This window comes from Crassostrea angulata, chromosome 6 (genome assembly GCF_025612915.1).
Source record: "Crassostrea angulata isolate pt1a10 chromosome 6, ASM2561291v2, whole genome shotgun sequence".
NCBI lineage: Eukaryota > Metazoa > Mollusca > Bivalvia > Ostreida > Ostreidae > Magallana > Magallana angulata.
In genome coordinates this window covers 23,938,932-23,951,128 of record NC_069116.1, presented here as the reverse complement: position 1 = coordinate 23,951,128, position 12,197 = coordinate 23,938,932, and the positions used below count along the sequence as shown (strand labels likewise).

Genomic DNA, 12,197 nt, shown 5'->3' with positions numbered 1-12,197 from the left:
GATAGTTGTTGTTGGGTTTATTAATTGTTTGTATTAAGCAATTTGGTTGAATATCAGCATTAGCTACTGGGTTAACCATTTAGCTCAGTTGGTAGAGCGTTGGTATTCCATATTCTATCATAATACTAAGTATAGTTGTTGTACATTGTCCAAAAAGGTCCCAGGTTTGCTTGTACGGTAAAGAGTTCATCCTGATTAATGGCTCCACCGATATCCAACTTGAGCAAATTCTTTTCGTCAACATCCGATAAACCAAAAGAGTTTTTAGACACATTTAATTTTGTTAGTTCTTATAATCATTTTTCTTAATTACGTTATTTCATCATAAAGGAATAAACTAAAAGAAATGAGACTCGTATTCAAGCTCTCACTGTGAACGTAAATTACATTTTCTTATTTCTTGGAAAACAATAGATATAATAAAAAAAATTACGTTTAAACTCAATTTGATTGGTAGATAAAAGATATTAATATTTATTTGTTTTAGGAGGGGGGGGGTCTGTATGTCCTTCTCTGCATTGATTCTCTTACGCATTTTATTATAATGATTCATCTTTAATGATATTGGGGGGATTAAATATAGAAAAACATGGGGGGGGGGGGGGGGAGTAATGTTTAATCAATAGGAGGTAATGTGTTACAGATGGAATATTCTAATGTTACTTCATTAGACATACCTGTGAAACAGAATTAATTTGGTTATTTGAAAATAACGAACGCAACGAAAGTAAGCTTTGTTAAGTTTTATAATTTCGATTTTAATAAGCCTTAATGATGAATGATTCGAGGGTTTCTCGTGTAATTACTGACATACCAACTTAGTGATAAAGAATCTGATCGAATTTAATGGAGCGCGTTTTTTAAAGTATTTTAAGACATGTCATTATTGTGCGTTTACTTTTATGAAGAAGAAAGCTGGGTCATGGTTCACTTGCAGACATCTTAAGAGATCGACCTGCACGCCCGTCTCTCTATTGATTCCTTTGAAGCTTTTTATTATAATAATTTATCTTCAATGATATTTGGTTTGACCAGAAATTTTGATATTAGTAAAAACAGCATGTGTACCTATTCAATATCTTCTTGTCTGGAATTGATTGCAGACTATTTACAAAAAACAAACACAGCCTCCGTTGGCTGTTTGACATTACGCAGACGCTAAATACAGTTCATTGGAACAACAAACACACTCTGCGTGTTACTTTTCAGTCCAGTTTAAGATATTTGAGATCACCTGATAGGAAGTTATAATAAAGAACTATTGATACATCAGAGCTTGTAACCTGTATCCATTATATCAATTTCAACTAGCTTTCATGTATACCAAATTAAAAAAAATAAGAACATTATTAATATAATAAATTCTTGAATAATTTTTAATCATAATTTAAAACAACAAGAATTTAATTTACATTGCCAATTACGAAAGTGAGATTTGATATTACACAAATAAAACAATAAATTAGGGTTGGAACTTTTGATACATAAAAGCTTGAATCATTTTGATTTCCAGATGACACTATATCAAATACCAGCAATAAATAATATTTTTGCATATTTATATTTATTATGGTTTAATTTTCAAATTATGTAAAGGTTTTGACGTTGAAAGAAAAAAATCGATGCATGTAGAAATTGACGTTAACTTACAGACTTCAAAATATGGCGTGTAATTTTCATCCTCGTTGATATAACGGTATTAAAATAAGTGTTAGAATACCCTAGTAATCAGAAAATTCTGTTGTCTTCATTGTAGGTACAACGTATATGGACTGACCTTATGCATTTTATACACATGATAATAATATATATTACAAGATCATGTAGTGACAAAAATTATTTTAATTTTTTGTCACTATTGATGTATAGCTAAAGACTCATCAATTAAATCCTATTCTCTTTAAATATAGCGGTTAGCATTTTTATTGGTTGATAAAATAGTGGTATCATAATGACATTGGTAATCTTTAAGCGATTATTTAGATTTTTTGTCGACTTTTTGAAACCCAATACAAGTATTTTTATCATTAAGAGATACGTGATGTGAATTTGTGATGTGCATTTTGTTTTCTGTGTTTCTTCCATGTCTGAACATGATATGAAAAGAAATAAAAACATATCAAAATTTTACATAAAGAGTGTTTGTCAGAGATGGATAATACTTATGTTTAAGTTCATGGTCGCATAAATGAAAGAATTAAACCGAACTGACCCATATCTGAGTGGTCTTCCATGGGCATTGAATACAAGAAAAAAATGAAGATTTTCGAAATCGATAAACTTTGCTTAAAAAGGGCGTATGAAGGATAAGTGCAAGGTACAGATATCGAAGACCGCTATTGCAAAATACAAAAACTTGAACTGAAGGACTTTAAAGCAAATTTTATTTCATCTTTAAAAAAAGAAGCTGTGTGCAATTCTCTTCAGTATTGAATTATGTTTAACATCAATACACGTTACACCCAAATTGGATATCAAAATTTGAATCTGAATGAACTCTTTTCCCATCCCATCAATGGTAATTGAACCAAAGTTTGTTGCCACCAGTGGGCTTTCTCTCTACTTCAAAGTTCAATCGGTTCTTGCGTGTTTTTAAAACTTTTTCTGATGATTGGTGTTTTTTGTATAATCTTTTTAAACTGCAACTAAGTAAATTCATTTCTTTGTGAGAAAAGATAAGTTCATGAAAGATTGATTCACATGTATGAACTTCAAAAGAAACAAGACGGATATTATTGGACGGGGTTGATCACTATCAGCTTTTCTTTTCTAATCTCGAGAACAAGTTAGAGATTTCATTATAGTACAATAGTTTGGAGAGTGTTTTCAAGAGACAAATCACATGTATACCTAAAAGTACTCTCTATTTATGTTAATTAAGAATTTTTTTGATGCATACTAATTTTGAAAAATAAAGAGATAAATTACATGTATATGCATGGAATAACACATTTTGGTAAACTAATAACTTTGTTTGAAGTATAAAACAAATCTCTTACATGTTCTCGAAACTGACAATAGGGTAAGGAATTTGGTAATTTTAGGAGGAGGCTGGTTTTTTACACTTCTGATATTTCTTGATATCTTCAACGTATCGTTAATATGGCAACAAGTTACTATACCGTATCCATAATTGTTTTCCAATTAATGGAATATTTTACATTATCAAACCCTAGCATTAACCATTGACTCACATTTCCAGTACATCACGTAAACGATCTTTCCCAGTAATACACCGGGGTAATGTGGCTTCGATTAAGCAAAGAATGTTTATATTGTGGTCGGCTTCGGCCGATCACAGTTGTTTCCATATGAGGCATGCGGCAAACTTCACTATTTGCGCACACATTACACCTCGCACTACTTTGTTTAAAATGCAGTGACAGCTCCATGTAAATCTTTATTCAATATTTTTATAACTAAGGAACATTATTTTGGTGCATTTGTCTTTGGATTTAAACATGTATACAGTTATATAATGATTTAAATAAAGTTTTCCTAATGTTCGCCAGCTTAACTTACAGTTAATTCCTTGCTATCTCGGAAAGCAAAAAAAAACCCGCGATTCTTTCTTTTTAATGCGTGTAGTACTGTTGGCTTTGTACAATAGTTCATGGTGACAACTGATATCCCATGCCAATCATTCCTTTAAAAGTAATATTTGTTTTTAGGTATCGTCGGTTCTATCACAACACACCACTCTGCGTATACAAATAATGATAGGGAGTATTCAAGTTGACTGCACAGCTTTGTGTGTTAAAGAACCAAATATTTTTATGAAGGGTTAAAGAGATTTTTAACAATACATTTCTTTTCAATGTTTAAGGGTTTGCTTACTAGTATTTGCAAGATATTGTTTCGTAAACTTAGCTACGAGACCTACTGAGTTGCAACTGTGTGGTTTTTAGGCGAAGGTCTTGTTAACGTAAATTAATTTTTTTATTATTTCGCTTTTCCGTCTGCCTTTCATGATGAAAAATTCCTTATTTATCATAGATATAAAATCCCGTCTGTCTTAAACGATAACAGAAACCCTTATTTCATTATAGATACCTCTATAAGATGCCATTTGTTTCAAACGTATTTCCTTTTATTTTTTCTCGAATCTTTTAATCTGTAGTCCTTTTTGTTGTGTATAATCAAAAATAAAATAACATGATAAATTTTAGGCAAAGCTATTTAAATCCTTTCCATTATTTCCGAGTCGGAAATAATTAATTTGAGACATGAAATCGTTGTCATGCTACAAAGTTAACACGAGAGGTTTTTTTTTCTTTACATACTGTAAGCTACGAATTTAGGTAAGCATTTTCAAAGTTTGATCGTGAATCAATACGTTAGGACTTATGTAACAATACCGTACCTTTGAAAGTTAATGACTCTAAGAGTTGCTTGTGTGGTAAAATTGTTATCATCATTTGGAGAATGTAATAGAAATGGTACAATGTTTATGTAATGGTTCACTTTGAACACTTTACTTTGAATAAATATTTGAATAATGGTGCATTATCTGTAGGAATACACAAAGGTAAAGGTGAATCTTAAACTTCTGAAATAGTATTCTAAATTTTAGATACCATTTCCCATTTTTGAATGTGGTTGTTTCAACATATTTAATCCTAGTGACTCCATTCCGTTTACTTCCACGACGGAATACTTTACAGAATACATTATTCACAAAAGATAATGTTCTAATTATAACTAAAACCTGTAAAGGAGGATATTCTGAATTTTTAAGGATTATTTCTAATGAAACTATTTTATCAGATGGTCATTAGTATTTGAGATACATTTCATCGGTACTACTAGTATTCCCGTCAACCTGCCTGAAATACTGCATGTTGATAAACTACTCTGTTTTTCAGGGCCATAGTGATGGGATATAACATTCCGAACTTCGGGACCAGCAAACTAAATCTCTCCATGGAGCAGTTGGTTGGAATATATAACGGAACCATCAGCCGATGGAATGACCCCACGTTTGCAACTAACAATCCTGCAGGCAATTTCCCTGCGGAAAATATTGTTGTGATTGCGCGTGCTGATAAATCGGGCTCGACGGATCTCTTCACCTTGGCACTTTCTGCCGTGGACCAGAACTGGAACAGTACCTACGGGCATTTTTCACAGGGCGTTAATGACACTGGACATCCGATGTACTGGAATGCTTCCGCGATAACTTACTACGGTATGCAGACTCGCGGTGTCTCTGGTTTACTATTGTCGTTTCAGAACTCCATTGGCTATCTGTCTGTGGCCGACGTGCAGGACGGCATTGTTGAAACCGCTCTCCTTCGTAATGGAGCCGGAGAATATATGTCTCCTACATCAGCAGCTGTACAAAAGTCAATGGATTATTTCGCTTCTCAGAATCCATCAGCATTAACATTTGCTTTGGCAAACAGCGCTGCGTCAGGTTCATATCCAATAGCCGGGTTTACACATTTTATCTTATATAAAACTCTAATGACTGACTGTTCGTCATCAAAAGAACTCGTCCGATACATTGACTGGTTTCTGACGGAGGGCACTCCTAGAGCTGACTGTGAAGATTTAGGATTTGCTCCACTTAGCCCTGATATGACCAGTAGAGTACAAATCAACGTGGTGCAGCAAATAAGTTGTGGAGGTAATAACATGTGGGCCCAAGTAATGGCAGATAAAGAAAGTGAAGGGAAAGTTGTGGATGACTCCTGGATAACTCAGGTGGCGATCGGAGTTCCTATAGGCACAATCGTGGTAGGAGCACTGGGAGGTTATATACTTCTACAGAAATTCAAGTATTGGCGGTTACTTAATAGAGATGATTGGTTAATTCCTATTGAAGATATTGTATTTTATTACGATAATAAAAACAATTCTTCGAACCGAGCTTCATCCATCTTTGGACGATCGGCAAAATCTTTACAGTCGGCCCAATCCGATATGGATCGGAGGCAGCTAGACGCTTTGGTGGATAAGGTGTTACAATGGCCAGGGAAGTGGAAAGGCTATGATATCGGTGTCCGGTTGCTAGAGATCCATCAAATGCAGAACTTAACCAAAGAAATGAAACAGGAGATGCTAATACTTCGTGATAAGATATCTCACCCTAATGTGGTTAAGTTCTATGGACTCACGGTCGTAGACAATGAAAAATACTTGATAGGTGAATATTGTCGGAAAGGGTCCTTAGCAGAAGTTTTACAAGATAATAAGATAACAATGACACCTGATTTTAAATTGGCACTGGCTCTAGATGTGTGCCAGGGGATGTGTTTCCTTCATCATCAACATCTTGTTCATGGAAATTTAAAAGGAGCGGTTTGTTTCGTAGATGCGAAGTGGACAGTCAAAGTAGGTGATTGGGAATTCTTGAGACTGTTAACTCTGAACAACGAAAACTACGCAATGACTTCTGGAGAAGTTTATACTGGGAGCTTAACAACTCAAACAACATCATCGAGGGAGTTTTGGGTAGCACCGGAAGTTCTGCGAGCACACTTCAAGTGCAAACTAACACCTGAGTCTGACGTGTTTAGCTTTTCTATTCTATTGCAAGAGATATACACACAAGAAGAACCTTACACTGAACACCTTGGAACATCATCAACTAAAGAAGTTGTGCATGCAATTTGCTCTAGTAACTTGCGTCCAAAGATTCAGTTGGATATACCCGTGTCTATTAGACAGATTATGGAGATTGCCTGGACAGACAATCCAAATAGTCGACCGTCGTTCGATCAAATTCTTAAGCTTATGAAGCGGAATAATCCATTGAGAAAGTCTGTGATGGACAGCGTTATCCAGTCAATGGAAGATTACACTCAACATTTAGAAGAATGTGTTGAAGAAAAAACTATAGAATTGGAGTCAACAAAAAAACAAATGGAAACTATGATGTCTAGTATCATGCCGGGAGAGGTAGCCGATGCTATATCGAACGGAAATGCTATTGACCATGACGAAGAGAAAACTATAGGGGTGATTTGTGTGGAAATTACGAAAGAAAACGATTTTAAAGATCTACCTTCGAAACAAAAGGTGCAAAAACTGACAAGCATGTGTAATTATTTGGACCGACTCGTGAGCAAATATTCTGCATTCCGGTACAGTTCGTACGGAACGTCTTTTATGATAATTGTAGGGATGGGGGATATTAACAATAACAACGAATTGAGCGTCGCAATGAAAACTGCTCACATGTGTTTAGATATCCTCACTCATGAAAACATAGAAGAATCAAACTGTAATTCTGATGATATCTGGATGATGTCACTAAGTATAGGGGCCCATATTGGCACTTCAACAACGGGCATTGTGGAAACGGACACACCCCAATTTGTTCTGTTCAGTGACTTACCCGAAGTTGTGCGAAGTTTGGCCAGATCTTCGGACTCTTCAAAAATTCACATTTCCATGGATTTGCGTAAAGCTCTCATTACATCGAATAATTTTTCATGTGAAAGATCGGGACTACTTATTGTTAGGGTTAGTATTTTGAATTTCAAATGTCTTTCAGGGAAGAAAATGTAGCTTTTTATGAAACTGATGTAATTCCATTTCAAAAATGTGAAAGTTGAAGAGTAGATTTGCTCAGTAGTTCATGCTTATATAAGAATATTCGGTTGTTCATTAAAAGAAGTTAAATTAGTGCGTAAATGTAAAGTCGTACAGGCATGTTTATGAATTTCGTTGACAATTTTTCTTTTGTTATAGGGGATCGAGTATGAAACATTTTGGCTGACCGGAAGAACAAGGAAATTCTCTAACTCCTCGCTTAACAATATGCTGACGGCTCGAAATACAAAAATCCCCAGTGACACACCAGACGAAGAGGAACCGCTTCTCAGTCCTTCGCCGAAAAACCTTGCAATGCCCGCCATGGAGAACGGATATGTGAACGAATCCCGTCCTCCCCCGAGTGACATTACCAAAAAGTCGTCCCTTGCCAACGACGCCCGCTCAAATAAAACTGACAAAAAGATTACTTTCGTGAATGAAAATCGGGCCAAAGAAAATGGCGGTCTTAAAATGGGGAATGGAAAGGCCAAAAATATGTACCAGAGGCGTCGGACGAAACAAAGAGCGGATATGCTACCGGAAGTTATGGAAGTAACTGTAGATGTGGAGGATGATTTTGCGGAAGTTTAACGAAATTTGAAATTTTTATTTTTAGTAACATATTTTATCTTCATAGAAGTTCACGTTTATTGAAATGTTTCAAAAGGTGTAAACATCGTCCGTTTCCTCGAGAAAGATACTGTTGTTGTCTTTTTTTTATTTATCTTAAACATTTCCACGATATCTCTAAAAAAAAAAAATAACTTCCACGCAGGAAAAAAAAAACCATGCCACCGTACACTATATGTATATTTTTTTAACAAAAGAGCTTTAATTCTGTGAGATAGAGAAATTGTTCTTCAAATCTAGATTGATTAATCTAGGTTAATCTTGCTAAGCAACGGACATCGTGAAAAATCTACATTAAGGAGAAGGCAATATTTATTACTTTTATAAGACCGGTACAAAACAAAATAAATATAAGTATCACACATGCCTGTACATATGAATAAAAAACAGTTAATGTCTCATGTTAATGTTTATATACTATGTTACTGCGGCTGTATCTAAACTATGAAGTACAATATTCTAAGAATAATGGTCTTAAATTATAACAGTATATTGTACATGTTTAACAGGATGTAGTGAAATCATTTATTTCCATATTAAAGGGGATTCCCTCAACAGTGTAACGTTGTAAATGGACGTAGGGTATTTAAAAGTATTTTGTGTGAAGGCATGTGTATATTGCCTTAAATTCTCGAGATGATTTTTAATAATGACCCGTAGTTAGAGAGTTAAGTTAATTACCAAATTTAAGATTAGAACGCTTACTTTTAAATTGTATTTGATCAAATATACTCAACTCATTTACAAGTAACTAGTATGCAACAATTACTGGTACCTGGCCAAATATCCTTTTTCCTTCTTAAAATTATCTCTTTTATGATATGTGTAGGACATTTGGTCTTAAAATATAATCATCTGAAGAAATGAAATAAAACCGACTTTCAGATAAAGGAATGAGAAACAACACATTTTCACTTTCATTTACATTGTATTTGTGCATCAGAAATGTAGAAAGACGTGTAAAATATAAGCATTTATGCCAAAGAATTTCAATCTTTTCCCAGACCCTTGTGTGGTTTTTTTTTTCCATTTATCTTTATTGTACACAGCATCACACTGATATAGGTCCGACTGTTTTAGCATGTTTGAAATACATGAAAGTAAAATCAAAAGTAGATGAAATATTCACTAAAAGTGATCGTTAGCTGTATGCTTTGTCATGTTGTAAATTTTGAATTTACCGGGTGTCAGTAAATACAAAATTTACAAGTTGTCATATAAATTTTGTATTTACTGCCAACCGGTAAATTCAAAATTTGCAACATGACAACTTATTGGGAAAAAAAATCATCTGCTGGACAGCAAGTGAAAATGTAATTAAAACAAAGCAAATTAGTAAAATTACCAAACAGGTCAATTCTTTGTATTTTTAAAAGATACATGTACATGTTTTGAAATATGTGTGAGAAAACTAAAAAAAGATATGCAAACAGTTTCTTACAATGAGGTAAAATTATTACAGTTATAAGAAGAGGGGGAGAATTTTCATGTTAATGTTTTTCTAAGAGTTGTGATGCTTTATAAGGTTTCTTATTGAATATTTCTTATTAAAAGTAATTGAATAAATCACTAAAAAGATTAGCAAAAAACGAATAGTCTTAAAAAGGGACCTTGTAGATCTTTTAGTTTATTATAGAGAATAAGTGAAAATAGTTGGTTACCTTAAGTAAATGACCATTTTTTCTCAAACCTTAATTTATTGTATCAATTTATTGTATGCTTTTTCTCACATGTTACCCAGTTTATTGCTATACATGTATATGAGAGTTTATATGGTGTTTATCCATTTATCACACATTTTAACTTTCCTTAAATATTGATTGATTTGTCGAAATTTTGAAATCAACATGTAAAATGTGAACACCTTGCATGTTTGTTCAGTATTTTATTTATGATGAAAAATTGCAAGTGTTGGTCCCATTGGTATTTCATGTTAAAATAATGTGAGACCCATGGTTTTCTTTTATGAAAAAAGCGATTGTTCGATGTTCATTTGTACCAGCCCAATTTTTGCCATATATTTTGCCTGGTTCCTAATGAAGTATTCTAAAATTCACTGAATTAGTTGTTTTGATGGTTGCATTAATATTTGCAATCAATTAGTATGTCTTTATACCGTCTTTGATTGTATGCGGGCGGGATACTTCATTTTAATTAATAATTTGATTGAACTTTATTTTATGTATGAATTTTGGTTTAATGGTACGTTTTTTTAAAAAAAAAAGTTGACATACCATCAATTTTGTTGGAGCAATTAGAAAATATGAATTAAATTATAAATTTGTCATCATTCGTATGTTGTTGTGTTTTTATGAAACTGTCTATGTGAATGAGCCCCTATTCAGCGATACGGATTTATTATGCTCTTTTGTCATTCTGTATCTATTAACTGTGTTGATGTACATTTTAGTTCTCTGGGATATTATACACATATGTTTATAGTCATTTCGGAAACTTGACATACACGCTCAAATTGTCACTTGCTTCTGACTTCCACTTTCAGAAAATCAGCATATAATTTTTGATATTGGAAGACATTTGTTATGTGAACGTATATAAACAATATTGTTAAAGCATTATTAGTAACTTCCTTGAAATATTTTTTCCTTAAAGAATACATAACACATAGATAAAAGATAAAAGCGTATATTTTGCACAATTATAACTTATGACGTATCCCTTGCATGGAAGTCTTCTCATACGCCAATATTTGAAATTCATGATGTTATAAAAAAAAAAAGAAGAAGAAGACCATATTACTTAGTGCTTTAAGTTGAATCAAATTTGACCATCATATTTTGTAACAGGATTAAGGACTTTTATATTTTCTCTCATCATTCAGAGTTATAATTCGATGTAGATCGATGGCAACCCATGGTGCTTTCCATTTAACCGGCATTGCCGGATTTGCCGGTGTTGCCTTTGTCGCCGAATGCTGGAACGAATCCGGGTGGTTTCGCTCCGATCGCTTGTTCGCGCTGAGTGGTTTCGCTCCGAATACATGTTCGCCCAGGGTGGATTCGCCCGGATAGTACTACAATAAACACTGCTCGTTGCTTTTGTTTTTAAATACGTAATTTAAATTATTTCTATCTATACATATTAAGTGGTAAATTAAACGTTTTAGAAAGTAATTTAGTTTAAGTAGACTATGTTTATACACATGCACGAACATCGCCTGAGCAGTTTAATTAGTCGGCAATTAATCCACCATCAATGAAACCGTTAAATAAATAGCTTTGACTGCGATCTAAAATTTGGAGAACTAACTAATGAGTATCTCAAGAATTCGTAAGCACGTTTTTTTTGGAACCAGTATTCTGAAAGAGTATAGCAAAGAATTAAATGGTTCGTGAATGCTGCCTCTACTGCCATAAGTTGATGAGTAACTAAAATATAATGCATTATATGATAGATAATAAAATGAATTTAATAATGCCTAAAATTCCATAAGATGCTCGCATATATACATGTTAAATTAATGTATTATTAAATATATTTTCAGTCGTTAATGGAATGGTTGGCAACGTCACAATGCTCCAACGAGGACGATTGCAGCTTAAAACTGATACTTACTTAAAATTTGGTCAAGTTGGCTATTTGCAGTTTTGATGTTTTTCGTTTTATAGTAGGAAAACTTTAGTTGCAGAAATCTAGTTTTGTAAAATATGGTAACCTATGCGCCATATTGTTTCCTAATCGGCAATGATAAAAAGCGTTGCCACAATCGCTCGCCGGCGACGCACGTTCCATTAACGTCACCGTTTACCGATAACGTCGCTGGCAAGGCAACGTTAATGGAAAGCGCCCTTAGTTTTGCACACATGTATGTTAACTGACTGTGGGCCAACTCGCTGAATTGTTCTCGATCTAATGAATAATTCGTGCCTTATTTGTCTTGTCCCTTCACACTTTTTGAAAGAAAATTTTTGTACCTCAAATTTTTATTAGAAATGAGTTTCGCTCTCTTAATGGTGGATTGAGAATAAATATTCATGAAAACGAGAGAAAACGAGAGAAAAAAT

At 33.7% G+C, this 12,197-nt stretch overlaps 1 protein-coding gene across 1 annotated transcript; it reads left to right on the top strand.

The window, feature by feature from the left end:
- The first annotated feature begins 4,883 nt into the window (after positions 1 to 4,883).
- LOC128186697 (guanylate cyclase D-like) lies at positions 4,884 to 10,450 on the top strand. The gene is made up of 2 exons (XM_052856537.1): positions 4,884 to 7,470; positions 7,699 to 10,450. The coding sequence occupies exons 1-2, from the start codon at positions 4,924 to 4,926 to the stop codon at positions 8,131 to 8,133; spliced, it is 2,982 nt and encodes a 993-aa protein (XP_052712497.1). The 5' UTR covers positions 4,884 to 4,923; the 3' UTR covers positions 8,134 to 10,450.
- The last annotated feature ends 1,747 nt before the right edge of the window (positions 10,451 to 12,197 follow it).

What these genes read in the sequence shown, in the direction of transcription:
- LOC128186697 (XM_052856537.1), top strand. Translation starts at nt 4,924, where the DNA reads ATGGAGCAGTTGGTTGGAATATATAACGGAACCATCAGCCGATGGAAT. An exon ending in CGGGACTACTTATTGTTAGG is followed by an intron (nt 7,471 to 7,698) that starts GTTAGTATTTTG and finishes CTTTTGTTATAG; the next exon opens with GGGATCGAGTATGAAACATT.